The sequence below is a fragment of the Paroedura picta genome, chromosome 4 (assembly GCF_049243985.1).
Source record: "Paroedura picta isolate Pp20150507F chromosome 4, Ppicta_v3.0, whole genome shotgun sequence".
NCBI classification, from domain to species: Eukaryota; Metazoa; Chordata; class Lepidosauria; order Squamata; family Gekkonidae; genus Paroedura; species Paroedura picta.
In genome coordinates, this window is record NC_135372.1 from 46528144 (window position 1) to 46552772 (window position 24629).

At 41.4% G+C, this 24629-nt stretch overlaps 1 protein-coding gene across 1 annotated transcript in view; it reads left to right on the forward strand.

The window, feature by feature from the left end:
- Positions 1-24629, forward strand: part of CDC73 (cell division cycle 73) — a 108928-nt gene that overhangs the window by 72075 nt on the left and 12224 nt on the right. Inside the window, exon 11 of the mRNA XM_077332687.1 lies at positions 17473-17530. Within this exon, the coding sequence (XP_077188802.1) occupies positions 17473-17530 (58 nt within the window). The remainder of the gene's footprint in view (positions 1-17472; positions 17531-24629) is intronic.

A 24629-nucleotide genomic window follows, 5' to 3' on the forward strand; every position in this document is an offset into this window, starting at 1 on the left:
ATTATCTCATCTAATTCCACCCCCCACTCACACGCTGCAATTACTGGCCATTTCCTGATTCTGCTCACTGCCACCCTTGGTCATGATTTTTTGTCCATCCCTGTCCTTTGGCATAACCTTTTAGCAGGTAAAAAGGGTGGATGGAGTGAGGGTGAGTATAATAATTTTCTTCCATCAAACAGAGTATTGTGTCCAGATCACGGGAGGTGATGGTACCGCTTTACTCTGCTCTGGTTTGGCCTCACTTGGAGTACTGTGTTCAGTTTTGGGCACTCCAGTTGAAGAGGGATGTTGACAAAGTGGAACGTGTCCAGAGAAGGTCAACAAAGATGATGAGGGGTTTGGAGACCAAGACATATGAAGAAAGGAGAGGAGACAATTGAGAGGGGATCCGATAACCATCTTCAAGTATTTAAAAGGGTGCCATATGGAGGATGGAACAGAATTGTTCTCTCTTGCCACAGAGGAACAGACCAGAACGAATGGGATGAAATTAATTCAAAATAAATTCCATCTAAACATCCGGAAGAAGTTCCTGACAGTTAGAGCGGTTTCTCAGTGGAACAGGCTTCTTCGGGAGGCGGTGGGTTCTCCATCTTTGGAAATTTTTAAACAGAGGCTAGATAGCCATCTGATGGAGAGGCTGATTCTGTGAAGGCAAAGGGGTGGCAGATTACAGTCACAAATGTCTTTCCATAGAGAATTAAAATATAAATTCACCATCTGGCAAGCCTCTCTGTTGAGAAGGTGATCCAGGGCTCAGGTACCACTTCAAAAGATGCCCACTATCCAGTAAAAATGAGGGATGACAGGACTGGACCTCTGAAGATCTTAACTGCTGGTGGACAGGCTCAGGCAGGATACCTTGCTACCCATCTAAAAACTGCTTCACTGATGGATCATGTATATGTTTTTTAAAAATCTTACATTTTATTTGACAGTGATCCTGATTCATGTAAAAATACAAAGGATTACTGTTGTTTTATTGTACAACACATGGTTGTGACCCAAAGTCTTTAATAACCACTAGTATTGATTCTTATGGAACTTTGTTTGGAATAGTTACTTTAATCATAATCATAAACTTTTAAATTCAACTCAGCACCTCCTAAGATAATGAATAAACATAGTTAAGTTAGCACCTCATTATCTTAACTGCCACATCAGCATAAATATGTTTTAAATTAAAGCACTCCTCATTTTAGGGTCAGTTAGACCCCAGTGCCTTAAATATGCAGTGCCTCATCCCTCCCCATTCAATTTAATTGGTCTCTTAATGCAATATTATTTTCATAAATAAACCCGCACAATGAGAAGCATTGGGATGAATGTGGCAGCGAGGAGGAGGAGATGGTCTTAAATACACATGATGGTTAAAATAATATTTTAAACAATCCTGCGAACCAGTGAAAGCTATCTTGAACCTATTGGTGTTAAAGCATATGTGATTGAAGCATTGAATAATATTTTCTGTCAATTAGTGGATTGGAATGAGTGTTTTTAGAATAACCTTGAGGTGATATCAAAAGAAGAATCAATATTTAAAGAAGCTATGTACATTGATTATAATCTGTTGGGATTGTTATTTTAATACTGGGAAATGTTGTTGTCTTCTCTGGTTTACCAACAAATTATATTAGAAGTATGACAGGTGGATACATAACTTCCTTTGTGTTTTAAAATTGCAGGCATGAATGCAGACTAGGGTTTTTTTCCCTTGTAGTGTCATGAATTTCTGTGATTGTTAAAATTAGCTTAGAAAAAAACTTATTCGTTGCATTTGAGCAGGTTTTATATACTGTTTCATGGCAGGGTTAATCAGAACGGAAAGCCAGGTAGGCCCTCAAGGTCAAATATGGCTTCAAATTTAGAGAATTAAGTGCTTAAACATTTAAACCTCTCCCCTCACACACATCTCAGTTAGCCTATCCAGAAGGATACCATGGTCAATTGTATTAAATGCCACGGAATTCTAGTAGAATTAACAGGTACAAACTCCCCCTGTTACTCTTCTAGCAAAAATCATCCATCAGGGTAAGTCAAGGCAATTTCCATCCCAAACAAACCTGAATCCAGATTGAAATGGTTCTAGCGAACCTGTTTCCTCCAAGACCACCTTGAAGCTTCATGACTGCACCCTTTTGAGCATCATTCCCTAAAAAGGAATTTTGGCCACCAAGCTGTAGTTGATCAAAAAAAATGGGGGATCTAGGTGTAAATAAATAAATACCTGAATGCCAGAGGGCTCCACAGCTACCTCTCTCAAGGGAGCAGAAGCTACACCATCCCTCAGAGAGGCATTTATTATGTCACAGACCAATGTGACCAACCCAGCCGGTCTCAGTACCCATAACTACAAAGGGTAGATGTAGTGGGCAACACACTTCTGAGAAACATGCCTATTTCATCAGGTCTCACAAACTGAAAGTCATCCATGTACTAGGACCAGACTACATTCCTGAGATAGAACTCTACCACATGTGAAATCAAAGTCATGGTGTATCCTAATGATTTTATCTGCAAAATGCATTGCAAAAGCATCACAGCAGACTTGTGTATGCTTTCTGGAATAGGACTTCCTTCGCAACCTGGTAATGCTTTTTTGGATGGCATTGTGCAGATGCAGTGGTGGTGGAGAAATGAGCTCCCTTTACCATCAATGCCATGATAATGTACTGTCATCTGTGCTCTGTCACATTAGCTTCTAATACACTGAGACACATTTCATGGAGTTAGAGTTTTTCACTTTCTCAGTCAGAAGGAAGAGAACAGTGTTTCATGAGCAAAGGTTCCTCCCAATCAGTTGGTGTTTTGCTTCTGAGGAGACAGTGTTCTCTAGATCAGCTCCTGAAACACAACAGTAATGTCAAAGAAACAGGAGGGAAGACCATGATTTGACACCCCAAGCTTTAGCATGGTTCGGCAATATTGAAAAACAAAAGGAAGCCCAAATAGCATTTACCTTAGGTATGAAGGGCCCAGACAGCAGATGGCCTTGAGGATGAGTACCAGTACCTTAAACCTGATCCAGAATTCAACCAGAAGTCAGTGCAGCTGCCGAAGCACAGGCTGAACATGAGCCCTCCAAGATGTTCCTTTGAGGACCCAGGCAGCTGCGTTCTGGACAGGTTGCAATTTCCATGTCAGGGGTAAGGGTAGGCCTGCATAGAGTGAATTACAGAAGTTCGGTCTAGAGGTGACTATCTCATGGATCATTGTGGCTAGGTGCCAGGGGGCAGGTAGGGCACTATTAGTTTGACTTGGTGGAGGAAGAAGAATGCCAGCCATGCTACTCTTGTGATCTGCACATTTTGAGAAGGTGGGGTGCAATCACCAATGACTGCCATTAAAGATGGGACCAGTTACAAAATGGCTGCCATGGTAGTCATGCACAAAATGTTGGTTGGTTCCAAGCTAATCATTTTCATGTGTTGGAGGCTGCTATTTCTAAATGGGTGGTTCCTGCAGATCCAGGTTATGCTTCCTGGGTTCTTCTGTTTCACTGAAGTAGAGAAAGTTCAAGACTGACTGTTTGCTTTGAGGAAGAAGCAAGTAGGTGTACCAGTAAACACATCAGTGCATACCTTGGCTGCAGTTTTAAGTATCATTGCTTCCTGCTGTTCTGCTTAGCAAACTGTCTGTTCCAATATAGGCACACATTGCATCTTCCGAATATGATGATGAATATTCTGGGTGTCTTTTAGCCTGCAGAAGTACTCTTTGGATGTTTTGTTCAACTTATTTTTCATTGTTCCTGTAAAATTATTATTCATCGTTTTTTTAACCTTAGTTGCATAGGGTTTTCTCTGCTAGCTATCCAGACAATAGAATCTCATTAGATTCCCAGCGTCCCAAGTATCATGGTACATTTTGTTGTCCTCACGCAAAAACGTTCAAAATTTTACTTGCAAGCCACTGGTTTTCGTAGTCATAATTTCATTGCTCCTAAGTAATATTTTGTAACCTGGTAAGATAATAATTTCCATGTTATAATAGATCCACACTTTTTTCATCTTGGATCAAAAAATGACCATGTTTATGTACCAAAAAGTATGCCCAGCATTGTTGGTTCAAAGTTGTACCTGTACTGTTTAAACAGTCGGCTTTCTGCAAGCTAACCACAAAACTGGTAGTTGGGTAAGTACAGGATCACTGTCTGTGTGTAGCTGGACTTCCTTGCAGTAAACATAAAAACATGTGAGGTATTCATAATTGGCTGTTCTTAAACATATTTAAATATAGGTGCCTTTACAATGCAAGTAAGACTCTGCCTTTAAAACTATTTTGAGCATGTTGGTTTATTGGCTAACCTTCTATTTCTGTCATGGTGTCAGTCTGATGTGCAGATTAGTAGCATGTAAATGATAATTAATGATTGCAAAAATCTTGTAGTCATTCCACAATGATTTTGTGAATTGATTTTAAAACATACATAATATACAGTGACAATCCACGCTTGGCCACAAGTGTCACTGTTGCCTTCCAGATTTTTTCCCCCCCAAGAAGTTGTATTATTACTTTTTACATATCGCTCACCTTCCCTTTTGTTGATTAGTGGCAAAGAGCAATATTTTCTTTGAAGGTTCACACCATAAATATTGAACCTTTCCAAGCCTGTTATTCTTCCTTGTCAGGAAGGGCTACATATGATCCTAACAACAACAGGTAATCTTTCAAGGTAACTTTACAAAACTTGAGTACTTGAAGTATCTGTTAAGAGCGGTGCTTATAAGCAGAACTGTGAGCCAGTAATGTCTGTAGAGTTATTTGAAATGCTGCTGAATTGCTAGCAAAGCTTATCCTACCTATCTTTTTCTTGTGTTCATGGACTTCAAAAATGTTTATAAAACAAGTGCATCTTTTCCCTCTAAGCCTACCCATTTTGTTTTGTATTCCATATATTTTTCCACAATAAAGAGATCCATTGTTTAGTGGTTTCAACCCCACCTTCTTACAATCTTTCGTTTTTTTGTGTGTGTTTTGGGTGTTATCATCCTCTCTTTTTTATTATTAACATGGCAGGTTCCACTGTAAAACCCTCTGATTATTTCATCCATTTTGAACTCCAAGTCTCCATCTCCAAAGCCAGCGTTTAGACTGTGTGAATATTTGAGTCTTAACAGTTTGGTATAGTTGGTACCCTTCGATTCCTTCCTAATGTCAAGTAGGCAAAAGATCCCAGTGAAGAACACTTCTTATCATACTGTACAACCTTGTGACTTGCACACTTCTCTGCCACCCAGCTGATACTCAGCAGTCCTAGCAGTAGCACTTCATGCCTGTCAGGAATGCTTCTTTCTCATTCTGAAAGGAACTGCGACTTTATGAAGCTTTGATTCCGCACAGCAGGGGAGAGGAGGCCAACCTGCAGCTGTGCTGAACATTTCAAAGTGTTTTTTTAAGCAAAAGAAAATTAAACTCTTATTCAGCATAGTAGTGATTTGTAACTCTTACATGCATTGCTTAATAATATGAGGGGTAGAATTTAAAAATATGGACTGCTGACCAAGAACTTCAAAGTGTGCTTTGATCAATGTATATATTAATTATACAGACACGGTCATGTGCATAACACACTCTAAACATTTCTGAATTCAGTGAAGTATTTCGTTGTCGGCATGATCATAGCTTTGCTTTAGTTGTTTTGGCTGTCTGTGCTGTTTTTGCCCCCTCCTCCCTTGTGTTTTTGCCCCCTCCTCCCAAGACACCCTTTGAATCATTAACCCAAAAGAAAACCTCACAGTTTTTTTCCTAATACATTTCTAAACAGAATGACTTTTTTCCTGCTTGTTTCTAATATTTATATTGAATTTTGGGGACCTATGTTTTGCAACAATAATGTGATTCAGTTGACAGTATTTGCACTGCCTATAATGCAACAGGGAGGCTCCATTGATTAAATGAACTTTTGCTCTTCTCATTGACAGTGGTAATCTTCAGTACATGCTTTAGTGTATCCAGTGAATGAATTGATTCTTTGTGTCTCTCTGGATGTCATCAGCCCCCAGTTATAGCAGCTCAGCTCTATTGCAAGTTTTCAAAGTCTTGTACATCCCTCCTGCATGGCTAAGTTTAGAAATCTGCAGCATCTTAGAAAGGCAATCAGAACTCTGCCAGCTATTTGAATAACACATTTGTGTTCTCCTTAGACTCTCTCACAAGCCAAGTGCATTCAAACTCTTCCTGTTCTTACTTAACACTAATTAAGATAATGGGTACATTGTCTGCAGTAGGCCATAAGCTTAGAATTGTAAGTGGCCAACCCCTCCTGCTGACTGGAGTGGGCTGTAGGGATCATATCTCTTCAGTCTTGATCCATCTACACTGGATCCTTTTTATTTTCTGTTTCTGTTCTGTTTCTGTTCTGTTGCTGGTATTTACTCTTAGAGCCTTATACAATTTAGGGCCAGCATACCTTAAGGATTGCCTAGTTGCATGTGAACCTACTAATCCACTCTGATCATCTTTGGGTGCCCCTGCTGGGTGCCCCTGAGGCTGGATGGGTGACAACCTGAGAAAGGGCCTTCTTGGTTATGGTGCCAAACCTTTGAAACTTCCCCTTTGGGGAGATTCATCCGTAACTTTCTATTGCTGCCTTCTACCAGCAGGTAAAGACTTCTTTTTTGTTGTTGTTTTGTTTGTGATACTCCAGTAGTTTCTCCATATACTTTATTATAAATATTTTTTAACGTTGGAAAGTTTTAATGTATTGACCATTGCCTTAGGGGGACCCTACTTGCGTAGAAAGGCAGCATAGAAATGTTTTAAATAAATCTACCTGCACAGTCCAGGCCAGAGTTTCCTACCAGCAGACAGCCTTGCAGGAAGTGGTTATGGGGCCAACTGGCAGGTGCTACAGGGGTGTTGCCAGTGTGATAGAATCGATGTCTTCCTTAATACTATGTGTCTGTCAGGCCCCATGTAATAAGTTTGGTGTAGTGGTTAGGAGTGCGGACTTCTAATCTGGCATGCCGGGTTCGATTCTGCACTCCCCCACATGCAACCAGCTGGGTGACCTTGGGCTCGCCATGGCACTGATAAAATTGTTCTGACTGAACAGTGATATCAGGGCTCTCTCAGCCTCACCCACCCCACAGGGTGTCTGTTGTGGTGAGAGGAATGGGAAGGCGACTGTAAGCCGCTTTGAGCCTCCTTCGGGTAGGGAAAAGCGGCATATAAGAACCAACTCTTCTTCTTCTTCTAAAATTGCAGGCCCCATTTAAGCAAAGTGCTGGGATTCCAACACTGTAACCCAGTATACTTGTCCCTATGTGTGATGATTTGCAGTAGCATGTTCATAAGTTCTTTGCCTCAGCAGCTCACGATGGAGGAACTGGAATCTGAAACACTGTTTTGTGAATGTCTCCAACTCTGTCTTGACCTCACTGGAGCCCAGAATTATTCATCTCCATTGTTTAAAACAACATTTCCAGGTGAATTTAGTAGCACCATTGATTCTTGCTTCCTTCAGCCACCATTAGCTAGATTAGCTAGCTTCCTGGTGTATTTTATTGTTATTCTTATTTATTAAATTTATAGGCTAGCCCTCTCTGTAGATAGACTTAGAATGGTTTACAACATTAAAAATTCTAGTTAAAATCGATTGATACCCCATAATGCTCTGTTGTCCCATAAAGCTTTTGTAATGCTTACATTCAGATATTTTGTGGCATCCGGGGCTTTGTCCAGAATAGACATGGACCTTGTGCTTACGCATTCCCTCAGTGCAGGTGTAAGGTAATGAGTAAATAATGAGATCAGTGGTACCTGTGTTGCCATTCGTTGGTCAAGCTTTGACCTCAAATAGAAATACTTGGATGCAGTAGCATCTGTACAGTCTTTACAACTGTTTATGCTTCTTTGGCTTGACATCCTGGTTAGAAAGGTCACTTCTTCCCACACAGAGTACATATAAGCTCTGAACAGAATTAGTTCCTTTCATCCAAGCTGGGAATGAGCTGGGCTTGCCTATCCCCCTTGTGTTGAAATCCGTAGTTTATGCTGTAGGGAATGGCTTTTACAAAAGTCCAGTGCTCATATGCTAAGAGGTTGAGTTTTAATGCTGTTGATTAATGTTGTTTGATTCGTGTTGTTATTTTAATACTGTTGATATTAGATTGTTGGTTTTAAGGTTGTTTTATATTGTAATTTGTATATTAGAATGTTGTAAGCCACCACGAGCCAGCATTTGCTGGGAGTGGAGGGTTAAAAATTCAAAAAAACAAATATTTCCTGTCCCGCAGTAGTCTTGCCCCAGTCTCCATCTATGAGGAACGAGCACATTTTTCCATGTTGATTTTTGATCTGTTTTCTGGATTCTGACACTTGAGTATATAAAATCCAGTTACAATGGTTTTGTTCCATTTGTGTCTCTTCATAGTTCATCTCTATGCATTGTGAGAAAGGGAAGATAATGTTCTTTGATTAGGCTCTGGTAAAGCAGTGAAAAGGTGTGAAGTAGCAAAATGCATGTAAATCACCAGCCCGTCCCTCTATATCTTGGCAAGCAGAATTGGTGGTTGCAGTCATAAATATTTAGCATATCAAAGAAGAGATGTGCAAGGGCAGGTGAGAAACTCTCTCACTGTCAAGCTCCAGAATACCCTATGGCTTTACTGCTGGTGCCATAGCTCTTTCTGGCAGGGGAAGGGGGATCATGCTCCCAAGGATGTTTACTGCCCCTCTGGGATTTGTATCTTGTCCATCTTTTCAAAGTGTGTGATTCTTCCCTTTTATATCAATTCAAACAGAAAATAAACTTAATGTTGTGCATAATGCAAACTCTCATCAGCGAAGAATTCTGTTAAATGCAAAACCATACTAGGAGAGGCTGGAAAGGGAGAATAGATAATGCATACCTGTCTAAATTTTGATCTTAGAAAGGGCAATTAAAAGAATATTGGACTTCATCAGAAGTCTTTCTTGTATTTTATAACTGCTGAGCTATACAAAGGACAGAACAGCCTTGGGCTTCATTCCCTCTGTCCTTCCACTTTGCCCTCTTTTCTGTAGCTAGTGCCAGTAAAGGATGAGGAAGGTTTAGCGAGGCTGCTGTAAGTATTGCATTGCAGGAAATGGACATTGAATGTCTGATAACATTGGGAAACAGCGTGGTACCTTGCTCATTTGGTACCTTGAACCAATGTGACAGGATACAGTATTGCAGAATACAGATGCTTCCACTGTTGCATTAACTGTAGGATGAACTTGGGGGAGGGGGGAGAAACCACTTTTCCACACCGTACCTTGAGAGATATCACATATTTTAAAGGTGATGACATGGCAGGTAATGTGGGCACCTGAGATTACTGTGTGAGTAGAGGTGGGGACTGAGCTAGCTCTCAGGTTGTATCTCCACTGTTTCGTTGTCTCAGATCAGAATGTATAAGAAAGAGAAAAATGTTGAACTTTATAGGCCTATGAAGGAATATGGTTATATTCCAGGAGAGGTCCTTAACTATCCCAACTACCACTTGGGTTCACAGCCTGCATACTCTTTCATGCACCACTGTTGACACTTACTCTTCACTGTACTTGCCATCTCTGCTCCCATCCAGCACATTACAGTTCTGAGGGAGGTAGCAAGGAATAGACAGAGGGCCATCCAGATAGATGGAGGATGCTGTCATCTCTACCTATATGCAAATAAGGAGAACGTAGTTAAGAGAGGAATGGGGTCTCCCAGTGCCCTTAACTGTGTGTCACTGCAGACCTTTTGTGCAGGCATTACTAGTACACTTTATCTGTGGAAGTCATAGTGTGTTTTGCTTTCCTTTACAATAGTGATGGAACTGAAAGGAAACTTCTGTATAACAAATGTGCAGTGGATTTTCACTAGAAAAGAGAGGTGAGGGATATGACTTCTGGACTAATGTTACATTTTTGATAGACTTTTAAGTTAATGGAAAGGTTAGACATGTTTTCTGTTTACTAAAACATTGCTTGAAAAGCTGTAGCCCTGCACTCTGGAGGCAATGTCTACAACTTAATATTTTACAACACATTTTATGTAATTTGGCCAGACTACACACCTGCTAGGTAAGTTCTGTGTGCCAAATTTCAGACTGACACAATACCTTTGGGTATTTGACATCACAGCAACAAGCTGCCATTTGAAACGACATGGATTTAATGGTAAATAACAAGAAAATCAATTTTTATTTTCAGTATGGAAAGAGTAGGGAGTATGTTACCGTTATCATTTAAAGACAAAATATAGAGGGCAGGCCTCCTACTCTTAATTGAACAAGTATTGTTGTTTTTAAATTAAAAAGCTGTAATGTTCAGAATTGATCTGATTCATTTTGAGTATTAAACAATTGGACATTTTTTCCTCATATGTCTATGAAGTTTTGGCCATTAAAATACATTATTTTGTCCCATAATCCCATAATATATGGACTTCAGGCAGCTTGGAATACCACTCAGTGGAATCTCGTGAAAAGCAATTAGATTCTTTTAGGAATGCTTAATGAAAAAATGTTGCCTCCTCAAATATGTGTATGTTTACGGTGATTTTATTTGCACACACAGAGAGATGCTTTTTATATGGATAGTTTCCCTGTGCTTCATTGTAACAATTTTCATTCAAGCTTAGATCGTTTTTTCAGAGAAGAATGACTGGTTGAAATCCGTTTTTCAGTAATATTGTCTCTGTATCCAGCTGGAAATATTTCTAACTCTGTCTGAAAAGAGGTTTTTCTTCATTTTCCAGAACAATTTCATTTTTCTTTTTTTGGAAACCCAATCTCGTTGATTTGATATGTGTGAGAGGCAGTATGATACAGTAAGTAATCAGAAGTCAGGCTACTACTGGAGAGGTTCCATGTCTAGCCATGAAGCTTACTGGGTGACCTTGATTCTGTCACGCTCAGTTTAAACTACCTTGCAGGCTTGTTATGAAGCTAAAATGGAGGAGGCAGAAATTCTGCCTACTGCCCTCAGCTACTTACAAGGAGAGAAGGATTGTCCTGCACACTCCAAGTAGGTAGTATGTGTTCATTATTCAGAAGCAGGGAGCCCTTTATTATTTTCAAGGATCTATGTAGTCAAACTTTAAATTGATATCAGAATCAGGTTTCTTTTCTTTGTCCAGCTTTCAGAATCTAGAGAGCTGTGATGATACATACCTCATTAACAAGAATAATTCCGGCCAAGCTTATATTTCCTGTTTCTTTATTTCTGAAGGTCTCTAAATTGTCATCATGTATATCAGTGGTCCCCAACCTTTTTTAGGTTGCGGACCGGCAGGGCAACTGCCCGCCCGTGCATCGCGCATGCGCGGTACTTTCGGTGCCCGGGCCTCGTCGGCGGATGCCGCCCCCGAGTGCTGCTGGACCCAGGGGGACCCCACGCCAGCGCCTCCCGCCCGCAGGCCACGATGCGTGCCCCTCCGCTCCCTGCCCGCCCTGCCTGCTGTCGCTCCCCGGGGACCCGCGCGCCCTCCCGCACTCACCCAGCACGCTGGGGGCCGCCTCGCCCTCCGCCGCCGCACCCCGCTTGTGCCGCTCGCCCTCCGCTGCCCCCGACCCGCTCTCGGTCATCGTGCACGTGAAGTGCACCCTGTGCCGGGCCGCTCTGCGCCGGCCCGCCCCGGGCAGCATTGCAGGCACCACCGCGATGCCCGCCCGCCCGCTCTCAGCAGCAGCAGCGGGAGCAGGAGCCGCGTCGCACGGACGGCGGGTGCGCAGGGCAGCAGCAGCCGCCACTGCGGACCATTGACAGCCAGAGCGCCATCAGGGCAGCTGTGACGGGGGGGGGACCTGCGCCGGCCGCTCCTCCCGCAGCCTCTGCCGGCAGACAGAACAAGGCAGCAGGGACAAAGTGCAGCCCTGATTCCCTCTCCCCGCCCTCCCGCAGTAAGAAGCTTCCTGGGCCGCAATGCGGCCGGGAAGTTTTTTACTGCGGGGGGGGCAGGGAGAGGGAACCGCGGCCCGGCACCAGGCCGCGGACTGCAGGTTGGGGACCACTGATGTATATTATGTGTTGCATGTTGGTACATTATCCCATTAATTAGAGATGCATTAAGTCAGTGGTCCCCAACCTTTCTGAGGTTGGGTACCGGCAGGGCATCGGGGCGCGGGCCATGCCCACGCATCAGGCCGCACTTGCGGGCCGCGCCCGCGGCCAGCCCTGATTCCTTCTCCCCGCCCTCCCGCAGTAAGAAGCTTCCCGGGCCGCAAGCTTGCGGCCTGGGAAGTTTTTTACTGCGGGGGGGGCGGGGAGTGGGAGCCGCGGCCCGGCGCCATGGCCTTCGCGGCCCGGCACCAGGCCGCGGCCCGCAGGTTGGGGACCACTGCATTAAGTCCCAAAGGACATGTTAATCTGCATTTCTTTTGGTCTCATTTCTAGTTACTTTTGGACAGTTGGCATTACAGATTGGTCCTATATATGTGGGCAATAATGTATATCTGAAGTGAATTCGTAATGCACATTTTTGATTACCTGATAGATGTTGGAATCTGCTTGCATTTTCCAGTGTAGTGAGCCTTCTGAACTCTTTGTATCAACACAAAAACACCAACTCCTCTTCCGTTTGTATTGCCAACATGTGTATATGCATCCATATCCCAACTGATAGATCTCATAAAGTGGGCGTTGGATTGCAAATGTGTATGCCATAGTAAATGAGTTCGACTTTTTACTGTAGAAAGCTCCTAGATGGCTGCAGAAATCATGGCTCTCCCTCTAGAGTTTCTGCAGAGTTTTAAGTTCTTAGGTACTTTTAGTTTTAAGTTCTTAGGTACTTTAGTCTTGCAGCTCCAGTTCTGATTGTAAGTAAAACATGAGGGCTAAATGTTTTTAAAAAATCTTCCCTGCCAGATGCATTTATTTCTCCTTTCCTGTTGTGTTCTGCAGGTTACTTTGCAGTACTTAAAAGTACAGAAAAACCATGAAATTCTATGCCCAGTTCATTATTGCTGAATACAGTGTTTTTGTTTGTTAGAGAGCAGGTTTGAGCATTTTTGTTCTTTTTGAATGGCTGGTCATTCAGATCTGTGTTTAAGGTAATTTTAAGAGGTTTTCACCAGTTAACTAAAAACAATAGCAGGCAAGCTCAGAACAGGTCTCATTTAGGCAGAAGTTCTGGAAGATTGGTATCACAATAGAGAAGGCTCAGGTCTTGTCCTAGAACCAAGCCTTTCTCCTTCATTTTTTATGCTCATCTTGTGTTTTTGGTCATTGTATACCATATATAAACGCATAGGAATCAGCCTTATACTGAAGCAGGCAAATAGTCCATCAAAGAAATTATTGCCTACTCAGACTTATAATAGCTACAGAATCTCAAGAGTATTCCACATTGCTAACTGCCTGGTCCTTTTTAACTGAAGGTGCTGGGGATTAAGACTGCGACTCTCTGCATGCAAAGCAGATGCTCTTCCACAGAGCCACAGCCTCTCCCCCTGTAATATTTCTGTAGATCTCCCTGCTGTTATCCTTAAAACTGAAGAGCTTCAGCTACGACTGAATTCTGTCATGTGCTGTTTAAGAATTTGGGTAATATGAAATAGAAATGTAATGTCTGTGTGATTTGTTTTATCCCAGGTTGCCAGCCAATTATTTAGTTGATTAAATCAGTCCATTTAGGGGTCAAATGAGTAATGATTTTGATTTAAATAAATCTGCATACTGTCAAAGCCTCAGTGTTTATGTGGGTGGTAATAAAACAAAGCTGTCACCATTGTTAGACTGAGAGACCATCTTTTTAAATGTTGCGCTATAGTATTGTACTAGAACTACAAATGGACTATAAAATATTGTGCCCTTAAATCTCAGTCTGTCTAAATTTGACCTCCACTGAAGAGTTGCCTGAAGCTTTAGAGTTGATTGATCTACCTAGTTCAACTTGTTAAATTTTGCAGCAAACTTATTTCTTGATACTTCGCATGCACACTATTTATTGTGAAAACCACTTGAATTTTAAAAAAAAAGGTTACCTTGACGTGGGCAAAAGAACATTCAAAATAAATTTCCTGGCTGTTTATCTTACATTGTCAGTTCAGTAGTGGTATGCTTAACAGAGGATAGGTAACTTCACATTAAAGAAAAGTTTCAGATTACTGGCAGCTTGCTGTTACTAATATGAGCTTTATTTAGTGCTTGATTGTATGAACAGCTGTCAGAAATCCAAGCTTGGAAATCCAAACATTCTTCTGGATGTTTAGCCCTTGTTCCTGTGGTCCAGAGTTAAGGGCCTGTGAAATACCTTCTGAGCTTCAGAGGAGTTGGGGGAATAGCCTATGTTCCTGTGGTCCTGAGTCACTATTTACAGGCAGATCCTGGAAACAATTTCTTAGTGTTAGAGGGACAGATTGTCTCCTTATTTTTTAACACCTCTAGGTAACATTCTTCCATCCACTTGTATTGGGTTCTGCTCTAATTGTGCTGGCCCCTGCCACTTATTTGTCTTCCTTAGTAACAAATAAAGAGGGACTTTTTTCCCTTTCTTGATGCTTGACTATGCCTTCAGCTCTATTCGAGGGTCCTTACATGAGTACTTCCTTCTTACAGAGATACTGCTTTTGTGGTAGTGGCCACTTTGAAACTAGAGAACACATCCTCTTCTATTGCTCAGTTTATGATACTATTCAAGACAAATTGGTTGACCCACTAGTTAAAAGCTTTCCAGAATGCTCCACTACAGTTTGGACACTGACCTTAAGAGATTAAAGTACTCAGGTTGCAATACAGGTTGCCAAGTTTTGCGTCATTGCCATTAAAAAAAAGTTCTTTAGTGAGAGAATTTTTATTTCTTGTTCTCAAATAATGATAAGTTTTAATTGTATTGTGTTTTATTACTATATATATATATTATATATAGTTTTGTTTTTTACTTTGTGTAATCTGGTCTGAATGAATAACAATAAATTTACCTACTTACTTACCCTAGTAGGAACATTTCAGTGAGCATTTAATATTGTTACATAAAGGTCCCATTCCTGCTGATGGCATGCGACAATACAAAATACAAGCATCTTTTCTATGTAGTCATACAATTGGTACTTTCAAACCCGTCTTGGCTAAAATGGCAAAGATTTCTGGACTTAAATAATTCAGGGTTTTATGCATGTAAGCCAGGGATTCCTAACTGGGGGTCCCTGGACTCCTGGTATGGGAGCTTCAAAGGGGGTCCACAGCCTTTTCCCACCTCCCTAAATGTCCTTGGTCACAAGTAGGGAACTGGCTGCCTGCACCTGGAGGACTTGGTGGGTCTGCCATAGGTGTAAAAAGCAGGAGTGGGGGTTGTGGCATGATATGTGGAATCTGGACTGTCTTCTCAGCTCCTGCCCTTCTTTCCAGCCTACATGAGGCAAAGCCATCTTAGTAGTAGTAAAGATGGAGTGAGGGAGTGAAAGACGGGCGGAGGCTGGCCAGTGTCATGCCACTTCTTGGGGTGAATACAAAAAAAAAAAACCCCTAGGATTTCTGAAATTGTATTTTTAAAACTCATAATGTTTGTCAATAAAATAAATAAACATGGTCTTCCTTTTTATTCAGCAATGGGCTGGTCATTTCCATATTAAGCACTGCCCAGCTAAAGCATTAATTGCAATAAAAACATTAAAATCCTATCTCTGTAGGCTATAGACACACTTTTCTGCCTTTATTTGAAATATGCATTCCAGACTGCTGTACGAATAACCATTTTGAGACAGACAGGCAGACAGACATTTTGGGGAAAAACTTTTGCTTTAAAGGAGCTAAAATCCATAGTGATGCCATTGCAGAGAAAAAGGAGACTGGCTACTTTAATCCACGTGTGGAAGAAACTGATGGTTGTATGCCAAGCTGTGATTACTCACCATATGTAATTAATCAGGCATATTTTACTACACTTCAGTAGGGAGATATTTAACTAAATTTTAATCTTTGAGCTGGACAAATGAGAGATGGCCTATGTTGTATCTTAGTCTATGATACTTCATCACTTCAAAGAGCCATATTGGGTTTTAATTGTCATGAGAGAACATTTAATTCAGATTTGGTTTAACAGTATCCATTTTCAAAAGCTACTTATTAAATCACAGCTATAATCCACTAAGCACTGCTACTGTTCAGTTTGGGTTCTGTGGGACTTTCCCTGTTCAAACTGCCATGCACAACTATGTTGAAAGGAAGAGAAGTTGTATAGCAGCAGTTGTCATGCCCATTAGTCACTGGTAAGTAACATTTACTTGACAATATGTCAGTAAACATCCAGTGGTCTCATTTTGCCTATTTGACGCCATATAAAATGTGGATCTACAGACTGTGTTGCTCACTACATTGTCCCTAAATGGAGCCAATCTTCTGGTCATCTAAACTTGCCATTAAAAAAAAAAGATTAACAAACTCAAGAAAGGTTAAAAATAGTTTAAACAAGAAATAACAAGATTAACCCCCCCTTGCATATAATTAAAGTGTACAGAAGTGTACAGAAGTATAACAAAACTTTACAAATTGGTTAAAACTAATTACCTAAATATGTTTTCTGGATGCAAGGCAAACAAACTGAATCTAGGACATTTTATGCATTTATCTTTCCGTAGATAATTCTTTTTATTTAAAAACATGTCACTAAAATGTTCATTTAGAAACCATCAGATGTGCTCCATTCAAATACATCCAAATACACAGAATCATGGCAATATGGACATGTGATTCCTACCACTCAAGTGATGAATATACAAAAATTATCCATTGGGTGGAAAATGCCATGTTATGACAGGACTTTTCTTTTCCAACTATCTGTAGCGGTGTTATCCAACGTTGGTCTCTTTGCAATGGTATCTTCCTGCTTACCATTCACTTAACTAACTTTAAAATAATGTGCTAGGTTCACATGGGTTAAAAGATGATCCTGACAGTTGGCAAGTGATTTTCTGCATGAGAACAGGTGCCTGAATTGGTATTAGCAATATTTATATATCTATTGGCATTTCACAGGTTTATTGAAGCAGGAATAGTTTCCTTTTTTTACATTATGATCATTTTGGCTTGTTACAAAAAAGATTGTAAGCAAAAATGGCTTATTGTAAGCAAAAATAGCTTCAAAGAGCTATGTGTTCTTGTAAAAATTACTAATATTGCAAATTTATCTACTGAATTAAACTGGCAAATGGCTACTCAACTGGTCACATATATGAATTCCAAATTGTTTCCAATCAAGGAAATCCCACTATTTTTTGTCCACAATTTACTGTTGAAGACCCACTAATGAACACTTTCTTGAATGTAGTTGTATAATCATCCACAAAGCCATGCTAAGATTTCATTCAGTACAGAAATGCTTTTAGTCACCTTGTTTTTCATCATCATCATAGCTTATAAAATGGAATCTGATAACTGTTTTTAAAAGAAAAACACAGTTGTTCCCTGGATTTGTAGTGTTGAACTATTGGCATGCTGTTGCTTCATTGTTCATAATGTATACATTATATATGAATAAAGTCCATGTGAAAATAAAGTTTGTCCTTGCTCTTTCTTAAGGAAGGGGCTTCGGCACGGAAGACTCAGACCCCAGCAGCGCAGCCAGTGACAAGGCCAGGTAAAAACTACATTTTAGCCATTATTTTCTCCATTAGACTAAAGCTCACAGTGTGTGATTGGTACAATTTAACATAATTTTAAAAATTATATCTTCAGAGTATAAAACCATGATTCAGAATCCTGCTTGGTTGGATCATATAGTTGCCTGAGTAGAAGGTCCCCATGGAGCTGGATCTTCCTCTCCTTTCTCTACCCACAGTAGCCTTCTGCAAGAAGCATTATCAGGGGTCATGAGTTCCCTTGGGACAAAAATCCATTTGGAACTGGGGGGTGGGGGTGGAGAGAGAATTAAAAAGTGTAAATTGGACAAAATTTTCCCCTCATGCCCTTATGTGAACAAAATATACCTTTTCCTCTTTGCATTCCTACTTGCCTGGTGTCATTTAGTCCTTGTGGGGTTCTGTAGTCGCCACTGATGCCATATTTGGGTGTTGCATGAGGATTCTGTGGATAGAAGGTAGAGAAGGTACAATTCCACAGTGACATTGTTTGAATATAGTTACAGGATATAAGCGATTGAATCCAGTCTGCACAAGTTCTGAAAACTGATTTTCTGTATATAGTTATTAGACATTTTCCTTTAAACCAGAAACTGTGCACTAAATTATGCTTGGTGAATTAGTAAACTTTGTATGGCAAGGCACATCTATGCCAAAGAACATATAAACGAGCGTAAGAGTAATTTCCTCTTATCAGTAATCTTTGGGGCTGTATTTCTGTGAAGGAAGGGAGAGAAGGGTATGGATATGTGCTAAACTGTTTTCCCTGACTATTAAAATACATCAGCTCCTTTTCCTGTTTTCTCTTCCAACCGCCCTGAAAGTATATACTCTTTTCAGACATTTTAAATTACACTATTAACAAGAGTATCTTTTCCTAGTTCATGGTTGATCTTCTTTGCAGTCCCACATGGGGACCGTGCATGAGCAGGCCTACCATTTACAGTGAAAGGCCTCTAAGGATGCTGCACACCAGAACCAAAAACTTGTTCCTGCCCAGGGGCACATGTTCCTGTGCAGCAGCACCCCTTTACCCTCAGTTCCTCTTTTGCCACCGAGGGAGAGTCTGTGGATATTAGTCAAACAAACAAACTTTGTTTGAATTGTTAGACCTTTCCAGTAATCCATGGCTCAGAAGGCCCTTTTCAAGAAGTAGTCTCAATGTGGAACAAAGATGACTCAGTGATAAACATAATGTTTGTTTGTTCTGTCTGGGTGAAGGGCATAGTGTGTCCATATGTAAGACCTGCCAACACTCCCCTTTGAAAACTAGAGGAGATAGGGCATTGAAACTCAAGGCAGCGTTGTGGGGGGAAAGCCCTTAAAGCCTCGAAATTGCTGGCTAAATCACACTTGGAGGGAGCTCCTAATGTGGTGGCGTCAGAAGTGACTTGTTTAGCTTTGCCCCCAGGATCTGTGTCTCAGCAGATCTGATTAGGGTCATACTCCCCTAGAGCTCCTCATGCTTCCTTTGAGCCTCCAGTAAAGAAGGCTAAAGTCAAAACAGACAAGATGCTGTCCATGATAAAGAACAAACAGATACCTAAATTGTTAGGAGTATTGCATTCATCTACCAATCAATTTTAGCAGAGGCCCTGATATCTGTATTAAAGGATTACCGATTTTCAGGCCCAGTAGGATCTCAGCATCTTATGTCTAAGGAAATTACCCACAGCATGGTTATCATAAAAGTATGGGTCCTAGGTTCAAAGCAGCCACCCTCTAGAGCAGTGGTCCCCACCCTTTTTATCACCGGGGACTGGTCAACACTTGACAATTTTTCTGAGGCCCGGGGCGGGGGTAGTCTTTTGCCGAGGGACATCGCCGACACCTGTGCCCCCTGCTCCACTTGCTTTCCCACCGGCGCTCCTGACTTCCTACCGCCCTCTGGGGGGGCACTGCCAGCAGCAGCTGCACAGCGCCATGCAGTGCCATGCTGAGAGGGAGCCCCAGCCGTGGTGGCCACTGCAGAGCACCAAAGGTGAGCCGACGGCAGAGTGGCAGGGCAGCCCCCGAGGCAACAGACGGGGAGAAGGACGAGGAGGAGCCGTGGCCCGGTACCGACTGATCCACAGACCGGTCCACAAACTGGGGGTTGGGGACCACTGCTCTAGAGTGTTGCTGGTTGGGGACAAGCGAACTGAGTTTGCTGTAGCATGGGAGGTTGCTATCTCAGATTAATGGGGTTTGTCCATTGTTAAATTCAGCTATAGACTAGAATTTATTCCTCCTTCTATTTCTTTGTTAAAGAGGTCCTATCATGCAGTGTTTGGGTTTGCTTAGACTTTGGCTTGGGGCCATAGAAGAAGTTATGGGGTCTCAGCACTGGAGGATTTCTTTTCCCATATGTTCCTGGTAGACAAGAAAGATAGGGGAGTTAGAACCATTTTAGACCTCAGAAAGTTAAATGTTTTCCTGCATGTTCCTAAGTTTTAGAGGGTGCCCATTAACAGTTATTTTAATGTCTATTAAAAGTTAATTGTTGCTTTCTTGTTACTGATTTGAAGGATGCCAGTTTTCATGTTTTAATTCACCTTCAACATCAAAACATCAAGTTTTATAAGGGGATAGAGTTTTTCAGTATACTATTCCACCCTTTGGTCTAGCTACTGTGCTCAGGACATTCTCTGAATTCGTAGCACTGGGTATTGCTTGCCTCTGTCTTTGAGGTTGCCTTATATTCCTTTATTTAGCTGACTGGTTACTAGTGACAGATTCTAAGAACCGTTGTTGAGTCAGTGTTCATCCCGGAGTCCTGTCAAAGATTGGACTTCTGGTAATTTGGGAGAAATCACATTAAGTTGCACATTAAGTTGCACCTGTGCTTCATTCTTTGAAGGCAAAGGGTACTTCAGGAAAGGGTACAGATTATTTTTGTCTTAGTGAGACAGTTCAGAGCTCACAGGTTGCAGTCAGTTCAGAACATTTTATACTTTTTGGGATGGGATATATGGCATCTACTGGCACAGTTCTAGCTGTGGCTGGGATACATATGCGATCCCTGCAGCTCTGGTTTCTATCCTGTTATGGGACTGTCATGATCCAGGACTTCTCTCTTGTAGGAGACAAGACAACTGAGATATTTCTTCATTAAAGAGATCAAAGTTGTTTATTATGTCCAAGAGAGTTCATCTGGAAGTATCATGAAAGAAAACATTGCTAAGAACAACTGGCTTGACCAGCCTTAGGGTACATATAGACAACCCCCTTCCCAGACAAACGCACCTTCTTCCCACCATAAGCTATTCCCGTGGCAGAAGATGTGATTGATGAATTCTGAGCAATGAGGGAAAACGCCAAGACCAGATGACCAGGTGCCATAGGTGCTTGAGACCAAAGAGGAGATGAACTTGGAAAGTGGAGCTAGTGGAGAAAGATGTGCCAAGCATCTCAAAGAGAGTGTTAAAGAAGCTCCAGGACCTGAGCCTGCTAAGCACCCAAGTACAGCTTCATAAATTAAGTGCCCTGATGGAGGAAGGTCAGGGACACTAGGATTCACACTTTATGGTACAGATTCCCTATTTCCAGTCCTGTCAAACGTTGCTTAGCATGGTGATTTTCTATAGAAATTTTATCCCTGGGGATTTCATTTGGAGTGTCTCAATAAGAACTAATCATTATTACAGACACTTTGCATAAGGGTTAGGGCAGTCACTGTGAAGGACTTTCAGCCCGGAGTATTTGGTTAGAGAATGAGAATCTACTGCACATTAACATTTTGTAAATGTGTGCAGTCCATTATGCTCTTAATTGTTTCTCTTCTCAGATATTCTGCAGAACCATTCCATTCCTGCTCAGACAACATAGTTACAATGTCTGAACAAACAAGGGGGTCCAGGGTCCAGGACCCAGGGTACTGTGCCATGAAGCTATCCTTGTTTGGGACACAGCTGTGAATCTCAATGCTATTCAGGCTATTCACATTCTTGGGAGTTTAAACACCTAAGCAGAATTGGCACACTCTACCACAAGTGGTCCATAAAGGTCACTTTTCTGGAACCACTGGAGGGTTCCGGATATTGATCTCTTTGTGACACAAGAAAACAAGGCTGTTAGGTTCTGTTTCTGTACAGGGGTGGGAGTTGGCTCCCTAGGAAATGTGTTTCAGTTGTATTGGCAGTGAGCTCTGTTTTATGCATTCCCTCCATTTCTGCTCCTCATCAGTGTAATAGAGAAAGACAGGAGGGAAGACTCAGGCATGATCCTAGTAGCACCCTTTTGGCCTTGACAAGTATGGTTTCCGATTTTCATGGAAATGTCCAATGGCCAATTTCTTCTGCTTCCAAATCAACCAGATTTGATCAGTATCAACCAAGTGTTTCATCATGATCTGAATCGCCTCAACTTAGTACTATAGATGCTTCAGACAGATATAATATTAATTCATCTAGGAGGGTTAGTAAGCTGGCAGCTCTTCAGATAGTTCCTCTTATTTTTTAAATATTATCCTGAAAGGGTAATTCTATGCCCTAGTCTTTGATTTCTGTGTAGTTTATAGATTCCATTTATCCCAAGATATTGTGTTAGCTGTATTTTGTAGCATGCCAAGCTTTGAGAATGAGCACTCCCTTGCATTCTTTAGATATGAGAAAGGTATTATTTTTTTACCTCCGAAGAACCGTTGAATATAGAAGGGATAAGGCGCTGTTGATTTGTTTTGGTAACACTAAGAAGGTTAGGTTAGACACTATCTAGATGGATTCTTAAGGCTATTAGGGAATATTATGAGAGAGCCAGACCACCATCCCTAGTGAACATTCATGCACATTCTGCTAGGGCAGTGGCTTCTTCTGCAGCTTTCTTTGATGGAATGCCTTTGAAAGAGATATGCAGAGTGGCTATGTGACTGTTGGCAGACATGTTTGTACATCACTGCATATTGGGTATACAGGTGAGACAGGCACAAGTGGACAAAGCAGTCCTTCATTTGTTGTTCAGGTGAGGAGAGTATGCCCCTACTACTTGGTGAGTAGCTTGCTAGAATCACCATGTGGGACTGCACAGAAATGAATGATGAAAACTTGCACTTGTGAATGTTGTTCATCTAGTATCTTCTGTGCAGGCACATATACCCTCCCCCCCTAGTCCACTGTATAGTGTGCTTCAGCGGTGATAGATTTACAGGGGGTAAAAGGGGCACTACTGTGCAGGAGCACATATTCTTAAATGGGAACAAGCTTTTGGTTCTGCAGTGCCCCCTAAAAGTTTTTAACTGTAAAGACTTATCCAGTGGCAGATGTTATGAAAATTCCCTGTGTGTGCATGCACAGAAGATACTCGGTGAACAACAATTACAGATAAATGCAAACTTGTTTTACAATGAAAAGTCATTGTTTCCATGTCCCATGCTAAATAATTTTATCCCATCAGTTTGTCCGTGTAAAATAAATCTTACATTGTAGGAAAAAATCTATCTAAAAGAGATCACTAAAGATTGAATGTTAAATGTTAAAGTGGAATGGTATTGGGATTCTTTTCTGCTTTTGTTATCTTTGCAGTTGTGTGTCTGTTTAAAAAGGTCATACTGCCTGTCATATTTATCTCACTAGAGCTGTTGAAAATAAGAATGTGTTTGGAACTGACAGGCAATGATATGAAAAGAGTAGAAATAGCAAGAGCAGAAATACATCTGGATAAACCATTGCATATGGGTCATACTGCCAGATGTGATTTCACACACATTAACTGAAAGGCCTGTCCTGGCCTCCTTTGGCAAAAGGCTAGCCTGTATCATGGTCGACCTTCACTTCCTGAAGTACAAGGATGTAATTTATTTACAGCCCGCCTTTCTCAAGGCAGATTATAAAATATAAAAAAATGCAATCAGACGGAATAAGTTATTCAGTGAACAGTACATTAGGACTAGGATTACGAAATCAGATGATGCAGAGAAAAGTACACATTAACGTGATATACAGTAAAAAAATGCAGCAAATAGACTGCCAAAGTAGAAGACAAGGCAGCAGTAAATAGGCTGTAATAAGAGCACTCCCCTAAACCATTCCGTTAAACAACAGCTTCATTTTCTTGATAAAAATGCATAACCTCCTGAGCATTTGTTTTCATGTGTTTTGAAATGATAGCAGTGTGTGGTCCCTGACATCTCAGCCAGGCCATTGCAAAAGATTGGGGCCACAACAGAGAAATCTTGGGTGTGGGATGTGTTTATTTTTTTGCCTAATTATAGGGTACCGCCTGCAGAAGACTTGTTTCAGGTGAGCAAAGCTATCATGGTGGAACATTGCAAGATAAATGGTCCTGTAGATATATGGGTCCAAGGCCACAAGTGCCATGGGCATCCTGATAAACCATCACCAGTGAATTTATTCTTGTTCTATCAGTGTTCAAGTTTTCATAGGAAGTTTACTAGCTAGTACAGCTTTGATCCTGAAACCACTGTCAGAACCAGGGGTACAGTAGTAGCTACCAGAGATAGAGTAGGGGTACAGAACCAGGGGTACAGTGGTAGCTACCAGGGGTATAGTAGTTTTCTTAAAATACTATGAGGTTGGTCAACAACCTCCCTGCACTTGTAAGCATTCAAATGCACCTCCTTTGTCTTAACAGAGTGCAGTGAACAATTTGGGGGTATTTAAGGTTAATCCTAGATGCCTCCCTTTCAGTGGAAGCACAAGTCATGAACATAGCTTGCTAGGCATTTTACTACTTTATTTCTTCAATTCTTCAATTTGTACAGATAAAGATACTAGCACCATATCTAGCCTTGGATCCATGCAACAGTCACCTCCAGATTGGATTACTGTGACTTGCTGTACATGGGTCTACTCTTGATCCTGATCCGGAAATTACTGGTGCAAAATGTGGCTGCTCAGGTCCTTACTAATGGAAGACATATATTTGACCTGACCTCCAACAGCTTCACTGGTTGCCAGTAGAATACCGGATCATGTTCAAGGGGCTGGTATTAACCTTCAAGGCCTTACATGGTCTGGGCCCTGCATATTTCCGGGACCACCTCTCCCAATATGTTCTGCAAATGCAACTTTTTGGTGATCCCTGGCCTCAACCAGAGGGGCCTTTTTTGGCTGTCGCTCCAGCCTGGTGGAATGAATTACCAGATGGGATCAGAGGTACAGA